Source organism: Dromiciops gliroides, chromosome 2 (genome assembly GCF_019393635.1).
Source record: "Dromiciops gliroides isolate mDroGli1 chromosome 2, mDroGli1.pri, whole genome shotgun sequence".
NCBI lineage: Eukaryota > Metazoa > Chordata > Mammalia > Microbiotheria > Microbiotheriidae > Dromiciops > Dromiciops gliroides.
The window spans coordinates 655552171-655571890 of NC_057862.1; the positions used below are offsets into that span (position 1 = coordinate 655552171).

Consider the following 19720-nt stretch of genomic DNA (forward strand, 5'->3'; position numbering starts at 1 on the left):
ATGGTTCAATCTGCATCTAGATTCCACAGTTCCTTTTTTCTGGATTTGGAGAACATTTTCCATCATGAGTCCCTTGGAACCACCTTGGACCATTGCACTGCTGAGAAGAGTCAAGTCTATCACAGCTGAGCAACACACAATGTTGTTGATACTGTGTACAATGTTCTCCTGGTTCTGTTTATCTCACTCAGCATCTGTTTATGTAAGTCCTTTTAGGTTTCTCTGAAATTCACCTGCTCATCATTTCTTATAGCACAATAGTATTCCATTCCATTCATTCGATAAAATATTCTTAAAACAATTGGAGCTTTGCAAAAGTAGAATGGGCCGTGTCAGGGACAGTGGGCTCCCCATCTTTGGGTAGGGGTCTTCAGGTGCACAAAGGCTGGATGACTACGTCTTACCTTCATGGGGTTCAATTCTCTCTTACTGTCTGTCTTCCTCATTGGGCACTTAGCATCATGAGATGTGGGAAGAAAGAGCACAAGGTTTTGGGTCAGAAGACCTGACTTGTAATCCCATCTCTGCCAATTTAGTAAGGTTCATGTGCTTTCCCGATCATTGAGGGCTTGCTCTGGGGCCTGACCTGCCTCCCTGTCCCTTCTTGGGGTCTCTCACCTCTCTCTTCCTCATTCAACATGTATTTATTTGTAAAGGGATCCTGGTCCTTGCCCATCTATGAGGTCCTTGTTAAGCTAAGGAGCCCTCTGCAGGGTTCCAAAGGGGGTCAGGAGCTAGATGCTCCCTGCTGCCGGGAGGGGCAGGGGCACTCTTACCTGGACTTTCCTATATTTATTAGCCCTAGATGGCAGCTAGGTGGCGCCATAGTCTGGAGTCAGAAAGACTCATCTTCATGAGTTCAAATCCAGCCTTAGATAGGCATCAGCTGTATGACCCTGGTTAAGTAGAGCTCCCTCAGCTTCAGTTTCCCCATCTGTAAAATGGTGATAACAGCACCCACCTCACATGGTTGTTGTAAGGACCAAAGGAGATAGCATGCGTAAAGCACTTTGCAGAACTTAAAGTATTATTATGTCAATGGGGATGGCTTTGAAGACTGCAAAACATTTTACAAGTATTATCTTATTTGATCCAGATAACAACCCTGGGAGGTGGATGTTATTTTTATCTCCATTTTACAGATGAGGAAGCTGAGGCTGAGAGAGGTTAAGCCAAGGTCATATGGCTAGTAAGTGTTTGAGGCAGGATTCAAACCCAAGTCTTTCAGATTCCATGCCCAACACTGTATCTACTGTACTATCTAGCCCAGGACTTCTTAAACTTTTTCCACTCATGGCCCCTTTTCACCCAAGAAATTTTTACTTGACCTCGGGGGTGTATAGGCATATTACTTTCCCTAAATCTTTCATGACTCCCACATTCAGTTACGCAGCCCACAGTTCAAGAAGCTAAGGTCTAGCTAAGGTCCCATCTATGATAAACATCAGGGGAAGGATTTGAATCCAGACTCCAGTGACTTTGGAGGGTTTCCTTTTCCTGCCTTACATTCCAAAGGATTTAGGAAAAGAAACAGGACCCAGGAGTGTCCGGGCTAGAGGGAACCTCAGGCTTCATCTACTCAAACCCTTTTATTTGACAGAAGGGGAAGCTGGGGTCAAGAGATGGGAAGTGACTTGATTGAGCCCCACTCCTCACCCGTGTCAGGTGTGACTATGCAGATGGCTGGACTTCTTCAGAGGCTGACCCCACCCTTCCTGGGACACTGGTGGGCTCCTGCCTTAGGATCTAGGTTCTTAACACAAGGATCATGGGATTCGTAAAACCAGAACTGGGATTTAAATGGTGTGGCAGCCCTCTTCCAACTACACTCTGGCAAAAAAAAAAAAAGGATCTTGTTAATGGCTGCAGCGGTTTTCAGATTCTGAGGCTAGTGTTTTTTCTACTTGAGCACCTCACATCAGAAACTAGCTTTTCCCTGAAGCATTTGTCCTTTGCCCATGTGCACGCTCTGCTTCCAAATGCTCCTGGCTACAAACACTCCCAATACTTGCTCAACTGCATTCTATCAGAGGAGCCCCTGATGCTGGACCGCCCGGCCCTATGGCCCCTTAGCTCCTTCCTGCCTCCCCTGTCCAGGGGGCCACCCCCAGGACCTTCTCCAGGCTTGGCCCCTCCTCTCATCCTGGACACAACTTCCTGCAATTGTTTGGGGAGCTCAAAAACTGGAGTCATTGAAACAGAGGAAAGGCCAGAACCTCCTAGGATGGAGGGGCAATGACTTGGATGTTGTGCTGTTCCAACTTGATTTCCCTTCAGTCCATCCCTTTCCCCCGCCCTGATGACCCACTTTGGTCCTGCTGTTTCCACCCTGCCACTTTCCACCTCTTTTGAATCCTAGAAGCCTTAGGAAATACATAGTCATGTAGTGTAATAATGTTAAACTCAAATAGAAATGGGACCCAAATAAGCCATTCATTTTGTTAAATATTTCCCAGTTACAGGTTTAATCTGGTTCGGTCTACCTGGTGCCTGATACCTGTGAAGAAGAGCCTTGCAGAATGGCAGAATTGGAAAGGGTCTTAGAAGTCATCTAGTCCGACCTGCTCATTTGTACAGATGAGAAAACCGAGGCCCAAAGTTCACACCCATAGCTTTGCCCTTTTTACTTTTATCTTTTAATTTATTGATATATTTTGTCTTAGCACAACAGACACTTCCCAACAAATGGCCAAGTTCCACAACAGAGAAGACATAAATGTTCAGTTCTCCCCCTCCTCCATTTTCTTTTCTTTTTTTTTTGTGAGGCAATGAGGGTTAAATGACTTTCCCAGGGTCACACAGCTAGTAAGTGTCAAGTGTCTGAGGCTGGATTTGAACTCAAGTCCTCCTGAATCCAGGGCTGGTGCTTTATCCACTGTGCCACCTAGCTGCCCCTTCTCCTCCATTTTTTCTGCAAAAAATGGTTCTTTACACTGAAAATGAAAGCTCCAAAACAGACTGACATTCCCACTGAAGTCTTGCCTCTGTAAGGTCTGGGCGCCCTTTATTTTCCCTACCAGTTTGGAGTGTGCAGAGAAGCATCTTCAAGCCCCTTGACCTCTTCCACAGATGACTTCATTGTTCAGGATGCCTGGTCATCCTGCATTGCATTGCTCACGATAAGCCTCTGAAGAAAAGTCCATAGTGGAAAGAATCGCAGCTTCTGCACCAACATCTTTTGAGAAAGAGATAAATTCCTTGAAGAGCTTGATAAGAACATCCATAGTAAATCAACATATACTTTAATACTCGGTGAATTCATTAAAAAGATCGATGTAGGAAGAGATAGGAAAAAATGCTCCATATCATGAATACTTCAAGAAGAGGGACAGGAGGTACTGGACATGGTACCAAATTATATCACAGTAAATGAAATTATATTTTAATAGAAGGGAAATGATTCGTTACTCATGTGGGAGTTATTTTCAAGTCAACCATCTGTGGTGAGTAGGCCTACTAACTTGTTGGAACAAGAATTAGAATGAATACTGGGGTAGGGGGCGGGGAACTAAACTAAAGATATCACACCCAATTGAGTCAGCTCTAGCTGACCTATTTTTCTAATTTATTATTTATTTATTTTTAACAGTTAAAAAAATTTTTGAGTTCCAAATTCTTTCCCTCCTCCCAACCCTTCCCCCACCCACCGAGAATGCAAGCAAGATATCAATTATACATGTGAAATCATGCAAAATATTTCCATTTTGGCCATGTTGCAAAAAACACACAAGAAAAATAAAGTGAGAAAATTATATTTCAATTCGCACTCAGAGTTTACCAGTTCTCTCTCTGGAGTTGGATAGTATTTTCAATCCTGAGTCCTTCAGGAATTGTCTTGGATTATTGTATTCATCAGTTAGTTGATCTATTTTTTTTTAATTTATTTTTTTGGTGAGGCAATTGGGGTTAAGTGACTTGCCCAGGGTCACACAGCTAGTAAGTGTTAAGTGTCTGAGGCCAGATTTGAACTCAGGTACTCCTGACTCCAGGGCCGGTGCTCCATCCACTGCGCCACCTAGCTGCCCCTAGTTGATCCATTTTTAAACAAACTGCTGATGTTGAAAAATAGGAAACAGATAAAGGAATAGACATTGGTAAAAACGGTCTAGAGATATAAAGAGTGCAGAAATCACCTCACCCAACAAATACTTTGTTAATTTCTTTATGAGACAGAGAGGAAGGGAGAGAGAGATAAAGAGAGACAGAGAAAAATAGAGAGATCTTGCTTTTAAGAATGAAATTGCAAGGCCACTAGACAATTGAAAAATGGAGATGTGGAAAGATTTCTATCACATAAGCTTTTCTTCATCCATGGAGCCACTATATTTGAATGTTAATGTTATAGTCTCCAATGTATTGCATGGAAAATAGTTTATTAATTGTCATTGGGAAATCGGTGGTGGTGGTGGTGGTGGGGTGGTCCTTAGGTATTCCTCTTTAAAGAATTACATCCTCTACCATATAAATCCAATTAAAATAAAATAATCTTTTATTTAGGCTCTAGAGAAAGGAGACCAAGAGAGAAGTCAAAGACAAGGGGAGATGGTTCAGAGACGATTCTCTGAGATCCGTATCTCCTCAAACAGGAGAAAGGCAAAAGCTTTTATAGATGGTAGATGGGCCTGAACCTTATTAGGGGTGGGTTGGGAGAAGTGGGGTGAGGGGTGATTGTTCTGATTTCTGGAGTTATCTCTGTCCCCTGGTGCTAACCAGGCAGCAGCCATTCCTAATGGCCTTATCTCCCTTACTTCTCGAGGTGTGTCTGTCCTTTAGTTTAGCTGGCCAGTTTATGTCCCAACCCCATAACATTAATGAACAGAAAGCCTTGTCTTTTAGTAAAGGCAGATAGGTGATACAGTGGATAGGCTTGGAGGCAGGAAGACCTGAGTTCAGATGCAGCCTGGGACACTACTAGCTGTATGACCTTGGGCAAGTCATTTAACCTCTGCCTGTTTCAGTTTCATCACCTGTAAAAGAGGAACGATAATAGCACAAACAATGCTGCTATAGCTGTCCTCACACACTTGGGCCTTTTCTTGCTGTCAATATCCTTCTTGGCACTTAATCCCGGAAGTGTGAAAGTGTAATCTCTGAGCTAAATGGCTCTCTTTCCATTACATCATCCTTCTTCCTGCTCCAGGTGAAGTATTTTATTATCTTTATCTTTACCTTGATCTGAATGTCAGTGTGTCATGGGGACGTGAGAACAACTGTCCCCTTAAAGGCAGCTGGGAAGGTATGTGTGTGTGTGGGGGGGGGGCACCACAGTGCACACAAATCTGGCTAGCTATATGACCTTGGCCAAGTCCCCTAACCTCTGTTTGCCTCAGTTTTCTCAACTGTAAAATGGGGATAATGACACAAACTACCTCAAAGGGCTGTCATGAGGATCAGATGAGGTAATATTTGTCAAAATAGCTTAGCACAGTGCCTGGCATATGGTAGGTGCTCTATAAATGCTTATTCCCTTCTGCTTCCCACCTTATTAACCAGGTATGTCTGGAAAGATGGTGACAGTATGGTAGGTAATAACTTTTGCCCCATTCCACCAAGGCTTCCCAGATTTACAGAATTCTGTACTCTAATAGTGCCATAATCCATCTCCTAAAGTGTGAGGGAGGCTCCTGACTCTGCTGCACTGCCCCAACCTCCCTGAAAAATGGAGAGAGGTGATGGGCAGGGAGCCAAGGAAGATCTCCTCGGCTAATAGACTTGGAATCGGTGAATATCTTTGGAAAGTGTACAAGAGTAAGGGGAGAAACTGTTAACAGTGATGAGAAAGGGGGCTGGCAGCATGAGGATGAACTGGGGAAAAAGAATGTGGAGGTGGAAATGCCCTGGGGGATCATCTTCTAGGGCTTTTGTTTTATAGATAAGGAAACAGATCCAAAAAGGAAATAATTCCGCCTAATGTCTCACAGCTAGTCAGTGTCAAAGCCAGGATTTTAACCCAAGTCCTTTGACTCAAGTCAAAATTTAAACAAAAAATTTCTTTTCATTACAAACTAATACTTGTCAACAATATACAAAGAGCAAGACAGGAGGCTGTGTAAAAAAACCGAACATCTGTCATGTATCGTTTTTAAAGTACTTGTAGAGCTTAACAAGATGATAACAAAATCGCTATTGTTTGCATTCTCTTATGTATATTCTTTAAATGTTTCTTTGATGCTCTTTTTTGCATTTTTAATATTAGTTACTCACCCTTAATTCCGCCATGGAAGCTTTCTCTTGTAACGGATATGTCTGGTCAAACAAAAGAAATCCACACATTGGCACGTCTCATTTTCTACCCCTCTAATCCATCACCTTCTGGTCAAGAGATAAGAGGTATGTTTCATCATGAGTCACAGCTTTGATCACTTCTAAAGTCCTTGGGAGTTGTGTTAAGCATAGAGATGGGTTCTGAAAATGCCTAGTGGTCTCTGGAAGTAGGAGAGGGGAAAGCCTGTCCCACCCAGAATAAACTCTCTGGTTTCTTTCCCCATCAGTCCTGACTGTCCTAAGACTGGCACAAGGAACAGGTCATCCCATTCTTCTCCCACCTCTCCCATCCCCCTCTTCTCCTAGTCTTGTTCCCTTCATCCACTGACCTGTGTGGGCCTGAAGGGTTTCCTCCTCTCCCAGGATACTGGACTGGTTGGGGGTGGGGATGGGGGATGCGTGGGACATTGGGCAGAGAAGCCCATGTGGTAATAATTTTCGCCGATGCAAGCTGAGTGGCTCTCCTCGGCTCAGTGGCACATTGCAAAGGTAACCCCTGAAGGGCAGTATTTCCGAAGAGGAAATGCCATTCTCGGAAGCGAATAGGGGAGGAGGGGGGGAGGCAGAGATGAGGGGAATGTTTAAGTGGAAAAGGAACAAATTCTTGGAATGCCTATGTAAGTGTTTCCCCAATTTCTCACACATAGAGAAAGAAAGAGAGATACAGAGAGGCTGGGGAGAAACAGATGCACAGACAGACAGTGGGACAGACCTACAGAGTCAGGGATAAGCATACAGAACGCAGAGAGACACACAGGACACCGATGCCCCCCAAGAGCTCTAGAGACACTGTGGGCTTTGGTGGCTCTTAACAGAGATAGTAAATGTCCCTCCCCTTTCCCCTGGATTTGTAACAAACAAATGTGGTAGTAGCTTTGACCTACACATACCCACCCACCTTGTCTGGGCTCTGAGGAATCCAAGATTTCACTTACCTCCTTAGGAGATGTGATGGCAGAGAATCAGATTCTGAAACTCTACTTAAAACCACAGAAATCCCCACTAATCTTTCCCCTTCCCATGCCCTGGGCCCTTGGCTTCTTTGTTTTCTGGGTCTTGGATCCCTTGGGATCAGGGCTCTCCTAGGATCTGGGATCCCCTGGGAATCAGATCCCTGGAGGTGGTAGTGTTGAGAAAAGGAAAGATGAGTTTCCTGTAGCTGCCCTGAGAACACCAGATGCTTAGATGACAGGGTCAGGGAACCAAGGGCAGGGGGCAGGGGTTGGATATTCCCTAATGGTGAAGAATTCCTCCCAGAGAACCCTGCCCTCTCACTCCAAACCCAAGAGTGGGTCACCTCTAAAGTAGTGGCACTGCTTCTCCAAACCAGGCTTGGAAATGATTCTCTCTCAACCTTGTAGTGTGTTACAGCAGAGATTCCCAACTGGGAGCCTAGGGGTTTTGGGGGGAGCTGGTGTGGAGAGATCCCAAGGGGTCCCCAGCTCCACATGGGCACCTCACATCTAACAAAATCTGCTACGTGATTTGGCAGAACAAACATACGTCTCCCACATAGAGAAGCAGGCTCAAATACTCCACTACAGTCCAGGGCTAGACTTGAGGTCAGAAAGCCTGGAGTTCAGGGCAGCTAGGTGTCACAGTGGATAGAGCACCACCCTGGAGTCAGGAGGACCTGAGTTCAAATGTGACCTCAGACACTTGACACTTACTAGCTGTGTGACCCTGGGCAGGTCACTTAACCCCAATTGCCACACACACACACACACACACACACACACACACACACACACAACACACACACACACACACACACACAAGCCTGGGGTTCAGTGCTGCCTTGAGAGCTTCAGGTTCATGAGCAAGTCACTGAACCTAATTCTGACTTAACCTGTCTGAGGCCCAAACATAGGAGTTCTTCTTTTTTTTTTTTTTTTGGTGAGGCAATTGAGGTTAAGTGACTTGCCCAGGGTCACACAGCTAGCAAGTGTTAAGTGTCTGAGGCCAGATTTGAACTCAGGTCCTCCTGACTCCAGGGCTGGTGCTCTATCCACTAACATAGGAGTTCTTACCATTTTGGGGTATTGTGGGTAGTCTAGAGAAGCCTTTGGACACCTAAATAATTTTCTTAAATGCATAAGAAAATACATACAGTGACAAATGAAACCACTTATATTGAAATAAAGGTGAATTTTTCCCCCATCCAAGTTCATAGACCTCTGAAATCTACCAGGGGAATCTGTGGGCCATATTTAAGACAGCCCCTGCCTCATGGGATCGTTGTAAGGATCAAATGAAATCATGTCTGTACCAGTACTTTTCAGACCTTCAAGTGTTCTATAAATTTAGTTATTATAGTTACATATGTATCACGACTTTGCAAAAGTGTTACCAAATGTATAGTAGCTTTTAAAATCATGCTGTATTTGTTTTTCGTTTTCTTTTGCATGGTGGATTTAATCATTTATCATGTAGATCGGAATCAATGAGTATTCATAGTACAGTTGTAGCCCTGTGGTGGGAGGAACATGTATCAGCCATAATTTTACCTTCAAAGGGGAGTCTCTTACTTGAAAACACCTAAGAAGCACTCTAGAGTGTCTTGGATTTTGTGTTTCGGATTCCATTCGGTGCTCTGGGGAAGAGGGGCCATAGGGACCCCCTCTCAGTAAAATTTTTAAATGAATAAAATAGAATGCCAGGAATTATAAAGGAAATCAATTATATTGAAAAAGTTATCAAAATATTAAAAAAAATTAAGTTCCAGACCGCAGGTTTAAACGCCTTAGGTGGTTATTATTCCCTGCGCTAATATATAAGTTCTTTGAGGGGAGGGGCTGAACACATAGCTGGGATTTGAGGTGGAATGGAATTCTTCCCTCCCTCTCTTCTGTCATCCCTTGGACTGGGTCAGTCTCCTCCTCAGGTCAGGCAGTAGCATCAGAAAAGGAAGATGGGGGTGGGGATGGTGGGGCTTCTGGGAAGATGGCAGAGTAGGTCAGAAATTTCCAGGCCCTTCAGATTTCCTCCACAAACAGACAAAAAATTTCTACGAGATGAATGTAGAACAGCAAAAATAAAGGGGTGTAGCCTGTATGTCCCCATTCTCTTTCAGCCTTCTTTTAGATGCTTCCGGAAAATGGTCCTGCCCCATTCCAACACTCCCCCCCCTTTCCCCCTTGCCACATAGTGTCCTTCTGAGTAAGCTTGTGCTCTGGGGGCTGCTGAGAGGAAGTAATAGGGCAAGGAACTGGGGCAGTGTCAATTATTCTGAAATCTGATTTCTTCTAAATGAGGTTATGTCCCAGGACAGGATATTTGTTCCATTAAAAAAAAAAAACCCTCCATCCCTCCCCAGCCTAATTCTTCACTTCCCCTCTGAAAGTCCTTGATTGAATTGAGTGTATCCCTTGCCCCCATTACATTTGGATTACTGAAGGTGATGTTTCTCAGAACACACCTCTATCAGGACTGCCCATGTTCCCCTTTGCTCCCTGAGCATACCTGCCCCCTAACCTCACCTTGAAATCACCTTTTTACTTAAAAAAAAAAAAAGGGAGGCATGGGCTGATGGTGGGAAGGAGAGGCCATGGGGAAAGCAGGCTAGACTGGGAGGGAAGAAGCCTTGGATTTCAGCTTTGCCCAGGATTCATCATGGGATTTACTTGGGTAATATCAGACATGGAGTCCAATTGCTTATGTTCTATCCTGTGGGACAGTCCCAGAGAGATAAAGCATTTTGCTCATGAGAGGGATCAGAATCCAAATATCCTGGTGCCCCTTCCAGTGTACTTTCTGTGTCATCCTAACTCTCCATCCTTAACCTTTCTGGGCCTCAGTTTCTTCACAAGTAAAATGATGATAACCTTCCTTCCGCCATCTCCTTTACCGAGTAGGATCAAATGAAAAGCCCTGTGACCATGCTTTGGAAAGGACTTGTGGTCAGAGGCCCTTGATTCACTTCTCCAGTCTGTAACATATTATTTGAGGGATTCTGGGCAAATTGCTTTACTTCCCTGGTGTCACTTTCCTCATCTGGAAAAACGAGGGGGTTGGGTTGATGATCTCAGGGACCCTTTCCTCCTCTAAATCCGTCATCTCACAGTTCGAGGTGTTGTTGTGGCCCCCTGAGTCAGGACAACTGGGGCCTCTGCATTCCTGACCATACAAGTCTTCATGTTTCCATTTCCCCAAGGCCATATGTTGTTCATTCATTTCATTCAATAAACATATTGTTAAGCATCTGTTTTGTGCCAGGGACCAGGGATGTGAAGATAAGAAGGAACTGGCTCCTGCCTTCATGGATCTTACATTCTTTGGGGGGGAATAACATGTATGGATAAGTAAATGCAAGCATATACAAAGGAATGGTGTGTGGGTGGAAGGATGAATCACCCCCTAGGAGGATAGAAAGGAGAAGCCCTGCTGAGCCTTGAAGGAAGCTAGGGGTTCTAAGAGCCATAGGTGAGGAGGGGAGTATATCCCAGATATGGGAAAGAGCCTGGGCAGAGGCATGGCCGGAGGTGGGAGATGGAGGGTTTGTTGTGTATAGGCCAGCACCTTCAGTCCTGTGGCCAGTAGCTCAGATCAATCTTTTAATAGTTTTCAAAATCTGGGAGGGAAACATGGAAGGAAGGAAGGAAGGAAGGAAGGAAGGAAGGAAGGAAGGAAGGAAGGAAGGAAGGAAGGAAGGAAGGAAGGGAGGGAGGGAGGGAGGGAAGGAAGGAGGAAAGGAGGGAGGGAAGGAAGGAAGGGAGTATAGAAGGAAGGAAAGAAGGAAAGAAATATTAAGCTCCTACTATGTGCCAGACACTGTTAGATGTTAAGACCCTGGGGCAGCTAGGTGGCGCAGTGGATAGAGCACTGGCCCTGGATTCAGGAGGACCTGAGTTCAAATCTGGATTCAGACACTTAACACTTACTAGCTGTGTGACCCTGGGCAAGTCACTTAACCCCAATTGCCTCACCCCCCGAAAAAATTCATTTGAGAGATGTTAAGGTCCCAGCCAGTATCTGACCAGAACTTGGACAAATTGAACTGTTCAGAACTGCAGGGACAACTAGCCTTTGCGGTTGGCACTACCTCAGGTAAGAACACTTGGATTCACAGAGATAGAACTTTTGACTCAAAACTGGCATTGTGTTTGGAACACGTCCGGCAGAGTGCAGCCTCCTGGCACCTTGCCTGTCCTGGCCGAGGACCCATGTTCCTGGTAAGAGGCCAGAGGCAGGGCTGAGCAGAGAAAGAAGCCTGGTCCCCACATGGCACACTGCTTCCCCCCCACCCCCCGTATTTATCTTGGAAACAGGAAAGGTTGAGTCAGTTCTGCCCAGCTTCAAACCTGTGGTGCCGAGGAGTCTGGGTATTTCACCCCAGGGACTGAGCTCCTAGGTGGTGACAGTGACGTCAGATCAGATGTCTGCAGTGGGTTTAAGATGCAGGACTCTCCAAAGCTTCCTGCCCTGGCTGTTTGGAGATGCTTTTGGAGAAAGTGATGGGGAAATGACGAGGCCCGGGAGACGTTGGCTTGCTGAGAAGGGCTGCTTTGGATAACAGCCTGTGGCAGTTTAATCCCCAGGACTCTTGGAAGAGGGGGCTAGTTTATTAAGAGTTATGTTTCACATTTCTCTTGTTGTTTGCTCACAAAAACCCCATGAGGTAGATGGGGAAATAGCCTTTTTACAGATGAGGAAACTGAGGCTTAGGGAGATCACATGCCTTGCCTAGGGTCACATGATAATAGCCAGTATTTAATGTGGAAATAGGTCTTGCATGATTACACATGTATAACTTATACAAAATTGCTGACCCTCTCAGGGAGAGGGAAAGGGAGGGAAGGAGAGAATTTGGAACTCAACATTTTTAAAAAAGACTGTTAGAAATTGTTTTTACATGCAATTAGGAACAAAATCAAATATTATTAAAAATAATAGCTAGTGGGGGCAGCTAGGTGGCGCAGTGGATAAAGGACCGGCCCTGGATTCAGGAGGACCTGAGTTCAAATCCGGCCTCAGACACTTGACACTTACTAGCTGTGTGACCCTGGGCAAGTCACTTAATCCCCATTGCCCCGCCCCCCCCCCAAATCTAGTATTTACATTGCCCTTGAAGGTTTGCAAAGTGCTTCATAAATATCATCTCACTTGATCCTCACAAGGACTTTGGGAGGTAGGTTATATTATTATTGTCTTCCTCCATTCAATTGTAAGCTTCTTGAGGGAAGGGGCCCTCAACCAAGCAGGTGCCCAACACCAAGCAGAGTGCCTAGCACTATTCCGGTGTTGTTGAGTCCTGTCATTTTATGAGTGTGGAGAACTCCTACACTCATTAAAATTAGAGAAATTTAGAAAAAAATATTTTTTGTTTCTTATTATTTTCTTATCTTCCTTATTTGTATCCTTAGAGCTTAGCCCAGTGCCTGGCACATAGTAGGCAGTTATTAAATGTTTAACTTATCATGTCATTTTCCCCATTTTACAAATGAGGAAACTGAGGCAAACGGTGATTTGCCCAGGGTCACACAGCTAGTAAGTGTCTAAGGCTGAATTTGAACTCAGGTCCTCCTGACAGTAGGAGGGACAGCTAGGTGGTGCTGTAGTTCACAGAGCACTAGGAGGGACTCAGATTCACAAATGGGCAGGGTGGACAAGCTCCCCAAAATAGACCAGGCAGATCATTAGATCCCAGGTTCCAAAGGTTCACATTGCTCTTGCCCCTTCCCACATCTAGTCCGTAGTCTCTCTCTTATTTTCAGGCTGTCTCTTAAAGAGTCTTCTGATGTTATCCTTGCTGCCTACAGACCTGCCCATATCTCCCCCAACCTTAAAAACAAGCTTCCCTCTTCTCAGGCTCACATCCCATGTCTCCCCTCTGTTTCCCAGCTTAGCTCCTAGAAAAAGCCATCTTTAAACTCACTGACTCCATTTGTTCTCACTCCCGTCTCAATCTCTTTGCAATCTGGCTTTTGACCTCATCACCCAACTGGGAGCCTCCCTCCATGGTAACCAATGGGCTTCTCCTCTCCTGGCCTTTTCCTAGTCTTCATCCTTCTAGAGAAGAGGACCAGAAAGCTGACAATGGAGGAAAGGTCTTTGGAGTAAGAGGTTAGCACTGCTGTTGACCACTCCAAACTCCTGGATACTTTCTTCTCCCTGGGTTTTATGGACGGTCTAATCCCTTTTTCTCTGGTCTCCTTTGTTGGATCAAAATTCATGTTCCTCTGTGTGTGTGTGTGTGTGTGTGTGTGTGTGTGTGTGTGTGTGTGTGTGTGTGTATGGGGGTCTGTATACATAGACTCCAGAGCAACATCCTGCTTGCCCCTCTTCTCTCCCAACACTCTTCCTCATCATCAGCTCCAGTGGATTTTACTACCATCTCTATGCAGATGACCCCACATTTATTATTATTATTCATTTTCATTATTCATTTTATAATTTATTTTTCTTTTCTTTACAGATAAATTATACATTCTATTTAATTTATCATCATCATCATCTCTCCCTAACTCCATTTCCGCACCACCAACTGCCTGCTGGACATTTTCTGCTAAGATAAACACTAGATATCTTAAACTCTAGTTCAGTGCAGAACTTGCCCAACTCTCCCCTTCTTCCTAAACTTGTCTGTTTCTGTCAAGGGCACAGCCACACAGTCTCAGGCTCCTGGTCCATTTTTTCCCTTCCCTCAGCCCTGGGTGTCATCAGTTGCCATCTTCTCCCATCTCTTCCCTTCAAGCCTCTACTCCTGCAGCTCCCTAGTCCAGGACCTCATCATCTCTTGCCTGGACAACTGCAAGAGCGTCCATTCTCTCCTCAGCCTATCCTCCATGCAGCTGCCAAAGGGTTCTTCATAAAGTGCAGATGTGTCCCCTGGTATTCCCTTTTGCCTCTTGGCTAAACTACAAAATCCTTTGGTATTTGGAGGATCTCAGTCTGCCTCCAACCTCCCTCTCCAGGTTTACTGACCCCCATTCTCCTTCACACACTCTCCGATTAAAACCCCCATCTTCCTTGAAGGCTCAGCTTTCAGGCCACTTCCTACACTAGACCTATCTCCCCTACTCCATTACTAATGTATGACAAATTATCGTCACCCCCCTCCATTTTTACTTTATCTGTCTGCATATTGTTTCCCTCTGGTGCCCAACATGGAGCACAGTGCCTGGTACCATTTTGGTGATATTGAGTCTTGTCATTTCATGAGTATAGGGAGCTCCTACACTTACTCAAGTCAAAGAATTGGAGAAATTTCTTTCTGTTGATGATGCACAATGATCACTGCTCTGAAACATATGGTCTTAGAGTCTCTTGGACCTCTCCATGGTAGCAGTTAGCTCTCAGGTGAGAACTGGCAAGAGCATCATTGAACTGCCTTGGTGCCCGTTCTTTTGGTGCTAAGACCAGTGCTTTCCCCTACCTCCATTGTCAGGGGTGGGGGTGGGGGGCTTGTTTTTAAGTGTTTGATTTCTGTTTATTCTCCAACCAGGGCAGAGTCCTAGACTGGTTCCCATTACTCTCTAAGCAACCAAAGACGTCATGTATGACGTTTGCACGGCTAATGAAGTCAGCATCCTGTGATGTTGATTCTCTAGAGAAGCCTGGGGAGGGTTTATAGTCTCTGAGATGGTTAATTAAGTTCCTTTTGCCAGAACCATTCTTATTATCGAATGATTATAGTGGATATGGAGTGAGGAGGACCCGACTTAAAATCTCACCAGATACTCTTTCATTTTGTTTTGTTTTGTTTTGGTTGTTTTTTAAAATAATAAACATTTTTATTTAGAGTTTTGGGTTCCAATTTTTATCCTTCTTTCCCTCCCCTTCCCCCTCCCTGAGGCAGCAAACAATCAGATATGGGTTATACATGTATGATTATGTAAAATATTACCTTATTTGTCATTTTGTACAAGCAAACTTGATTAAAAGGAAATAAAATGAAAGAAAGTGAAAAATAGCAGACTTCAGTCTGTTCCATCAATAACAGTTCTTTCTTTGGAGGTGGATAGTATATTTCATCAGTAGTCCTTTGGGATTGTCTTGGATCACTGTATTACTGTGAATAAAGACACTCTTTTATTGTGTTGCCCTAGTCAGGTTATTTGATCTCTCTGAGCCTCTGTTTACTCATTTGCCAAATTGGGGGGGGGGCTGGAGAAAGCAGTATTTAGACTCAAGGTTCCTTCTCTAAATCTATGATCCCATGATACTATGAAATTGATTTGGGGTCAAAATTGTTTAATTGATCTAAGGAGTCTAGGATAGGGTTCTTCTATAAGGCACTTCAGCCCAGTGTTGGAGGTGGGGCTGTAGAGGGGAGAGGAAAAATTGTTCAGAAAATAAAAAAGAAGCAGTTTTCAGCCTTGTGTCTAGGAGGGCCCTGCTCATGCCTAGGTGTGCTTTGGGTTCTGCCCATAATCCCCCTGGCACTGAAATGGCATTGGATTGTCTAGTCCGCAAGGACTCATAAAAGCTCACAAAGAGTTACAACTTGAGACTTAAGGAGGTGATTTCCTTGTCAACTCTTTCTCTCCCCAGAACAGATTTTTAGCATGGAAGAAGATCTTTCAGATGACATGGTCTAACCTTTAGTTTGTAGGGCTCTGGAGACTCTGAGGCTGAGATGTAGTTGATTTACCCAAGACTAGAGATGAGAAACCTAGATCCCAATCCTGGCTCTGACACTAGCTGTTTGATTAGTCCCATATCACAGATGAGGCAGAGCCTCAGTTTACTCATCTGTAATATGGGACCATCATCACCAACATAAATAGCTCATTTTACACTTGAGACAGAATTACAAACTGGTATCATCTGTTCCCCCTCTACCTCCCACCTGAAATCTAATAGCCATTCTCTGCTTTTTCCTATATCTACACAGTCCTGGCTACTGGCCTCTCCCTTCCTGAAGTGACCTCTCCCTAATCAGGGCTTGGATTAGTACCCTACTGATTTCAAAGTCAACAAGCATTTAAGTACCTAAAAAAATAATGATAGCTAATATTTGTACAACTCTTACTATGTGCCAGGCATTGGGCTTAGCTGCTTTACACCTGTCTCATTTGATTTTCACAACCCTGGGAAGTAGGTGCTATTATTATTCCCTTTTTTATAGAAGAGGAAATTGAGGCAAACACAGGTTAAGTGACTAGCCCAGAATGTCTCTGTCTCTGTCTCTGTCTCTGTCTCTGTCTCTCTCTCTCTCACACACACACACACACACACACACACACACACACACACACACAGAGTTAGTAGGTTTCAGAGGGCACATCTGAACCGGGTCTTCTTGACTCCCGGGTAGGTAGGTAGTGTAGTGAACAGTGTGTTGAGCTAGGAGTCAGGAAGACCTGAGTTCAAATCCAATCTCAGACACTTCCTAGCTAGGTGATCCTGGGCAAGTCAGTTTCCTCATCTGTAGAAATGAGCTGGAGAAGGAAATGGCAAACCACCTCAGTATCTTTGTCAAGAAACTCCTAAAGGTGTCAGGAAGAATAGTACACGACTGAAAAAACGACCTCAGAGTTCAAATGCATTCCAGTGCGTGGCGTGGCATGCAGTAGGCGCTTAATACGTGTTCATTCTACTGGAATGGGGAGAGATGGGGATAACTGGGAGCAGAGGTTGGATACTGAGTAGATTGAAGGTCATGGCGCTGGGGGCGGGGGGGGGGGGAGGAGAGAACCGCAGAGCCCTTTGGCAGTGGGTGAGCCTTGCGCAGGGTCTAGAAGATGGAGAACCCAGATTTAAGCTGAGTCTGCCCGGGAGAGTCTAGTAGTGTAGGGGGAGGCTCCGTTGTAGGCAAGGGCACGGAAGTGGGAGGTGGGAGATAGAGGGCGGGTCTCGTGGGGGAGGCAAGCGCTCTGGAGACCTTTGGTGGCTAAAAAAGGTTGGTGAATGTTAGGATAGAGGGCAGGGGTCCCTGGAGAAGGTGAGAAGGGGGCGGGCGGCGGGGCGCCAGTCACGTGGCCTTGGCCGGCTCCCTCGAGGCCCCCGGGGCCGGCACGTGCTCCGAGGTCCGCCCTTCAAACAGCCCCCAGCGCGCACGCGCTCCTCCCAGTCCGAGGTTGGGGAGCGTGCTCCTGGGAGCCTGGCGGGCGCTCGGGCAGCCTACGCCGCGGCGGCGGCTCATTTGCATGGAGAGCCCGGGAGAGCCAATGGGGAAGCGGGCCGGGCATGCCGGGAGCCGGGCTGGGCAGTGAAGGCAGAAGGTTCGCCGGCCCCCGGGCGGCCCCGGCCAGTGTGCGGGCGCAGCGCTGAGCGTCGGGACCCGGGAGCCGGCGGCGGCGGCGGGGGCGATGCGCTAGGATCGGGGCCCTGGAGCCGGGGCCGCCCTGACCGAGCAGCCTTCCCCCTGCTTCCCAGCGGGGCCCGGGCCGCGGGGCCGGGGCCCGAGAAAATGAATTACCTGGTGAGTGCGGCCGGGGCCGGGACCGGGACCCGGGGCGGGAGCCGGGGCTGGGGCCAGCCCAAGCCAGCGGGGCCCGGCGGGGACCTGGCAGAGGAGCGGCTCCGCGGGACGCCCCTCTTTTCCGGCACACACCCCCTTTCTGTCTCTAGGAAGGGCGCACACCTCCGGGCGCGGCGCCCTCCTCCCCGCCGGGAAGGGCGCACACCCCCAGCTCTGTGCCTACCCCTCCTGTGCTTCCGAGAAGGGGGCGCACTCCATTCCTAGGTGATCCCCCCGCCCCGAACACACACCCCTTTTCTAAAGGAACATAAGGGCGCACACCCTCCTCTGATCCCTCACTCCTCACCACTCCCTTATGCTTCGGGGAAGGGAGCACCCCCCCCTCCTGTGAGCCCCTCCTCATCACACACACCCCGCTTCTCCCAATACCCGCTGCCCTTTGCTTCGGAGAAGGGCGTTCGCGTCCTTCCGTAAGAGCCCTCCCTACACACACCCCTTTGCTTTAGGGAAGGGCGCACCCCCATTCCTCCCCTTCCACACCCCCAACCCCCGCTTCTTCTCCCGTGCGCATACACACCCCCTTTCTTCGAGGAGGGGTGTGTGCACACCCCCCAACACCCCCATATGCCTGGAGTCGGGATTCGGCGGAAAAGGGGTTAAGCGAGTGGCATTTCCTGCTAGGGCTTTTTTCGGGGAGAGCCGCAGCCGAGGTGGGCGCCGGCTCAGGTGATGGCCCTTTCTAGACCGGCTTGCACCCCGCCGACATCATCTGGGGGCTCCCTGGTCTAACGCCCTGAAGTCCAGAGGAGGCCTGGGGGGCGGGGTTCCGCTTGGCTCAGGCCGAGGCCATAAGAAGTGGGGTTCGCTGCTAAATGTGCATGCCAGAAAGCAGCCCCCCCACCATGTTGTTGGAGGTCGCAGCCCCAACCTTCTCGGATTTTTATCGTCCGAAGGACTGGACCGCCGGGTTTGCCGGGAAAGGTAGAAAAGTTATTGGTGGGGGTGGGGGGATAGAGGACCCCAGGCTCCTCCATAAGTGGTCGATTTTTCTGGGCTGACCCACCCGCCTTTGGCTCGGCTGAGGGAGGAGGAGGGGGCGGCGGTGGCGGCGGCTTTGGGCACCTCCCCTTTGTGACCTCCTGCCCATCTGGGTGGGGACGGTGGGGGTGGGAGGATCGGCCAGGAGCTGGTAGAGTAGTGGTGAGTGATTGACATCGGTCGGGCTGATAAACAGTGCCTGCTCACGTCATAGGCTCTGGAGTCTGTTAATGATTCACCCAGGGAACGCAGCCCTGCTAATCTGGGGGTGGGGGCGATCGGAGGAGCCCCACTCGCAGCCATCCCTGCTCCTCGCCCCTGATACCTGCTATTGCAAAACACCAGGTGTAGGCCCAATCTCGGGACTCTTAGAAGGAGCCAGAGGACTAGATAGGACCTGCTTTAGGGTGTCCTATCCCTTGGGCAGGGACCGCCCCACCCGTCCTGTGACCTTGTATCTAGATGCCGTTGGCTCACCAAGTGTTGTCTCACCTCCTAAAATCTTTATTTTCCTCCTCCTGTGTGTCCATTTGGCCCCGGATAATAGTTGTCCTTCTGTATCTGTGTCTATATAGCAAATCCGCAGTCTGAGGTGGGGGAGGCTGTGTAGGCCTAGCAAGTTGCCAACTTTGGGAGAGCTTCCTGATGCCTTCAGTAGCTTATGGAGCTGGGCTATGATACAAGACTAGTGGTCTCCCCATCCTTCTGTATTACCGTAGGGGTTCCCATTTCCTTTCACTTCCCTCCCCTCCCCCAAACCTGGTCAGAACCGATGAGATGGGCTAGAGTGGGGGCAGTGCCACACTAGGCTGGGAGGAGCAGGTGTGCCGTGTGTTCTTATCAAGGTGCCCTGGCAGGGTGAAGGAAGCAGGTGGAGTGAGGCGGGCTGGGCCAGCTCCCAGGAACAGGGTGTGGAAGATGGAGCCCAGTCCGCCCGCCCTCTCTTGGGCACCCCCTGCCCTGGGGGATGCTGGGGAGTTGCTTGCCTGTGCTGGGGTATTTTTTTTTCCATGCCCCAAGGGTGCAGCCTTTGCTGTCAGTACAGGTGTTAGA

The 19720-nt window shown here is 47.4% G+C and overlaps 1 protein-coding gene across 3 annotated transcripts in view; it reads left to right on the plus strand.

Annotated features, from left to right (window-relative positions):
* Nucleotides 1-19720, plus strand: part of BCAR1 (BCAR1 scaffold protein, Cas family member) — a 105924-nt gene that overhangs the window by 50550 nt on the left and 35654 nt on the right. Inside the window, exon 1 of one of the 3 annotated variants that reach the window (XM_043986668.1) lies at nucleotides 17284-17629. The exons of 1 other annotated variant lie outside the window; for it this stretch is intronic. In XM_043986668.1, the coding sequence (XP_043842603.1) occupies nucleotides 17618-17629 (12 nt within the window). In that variant the 5' untranslated portion in view covers nucleotides 17284-17617. Of the gene's footprint in view, nucleotides 1-17283; nucleotides 17630-18449; nucleotides 18611-19720 lie in introns of those variants that run through there. One more of the 3 variants, XM_043986671.1, reaches the window with a different exon arrangement.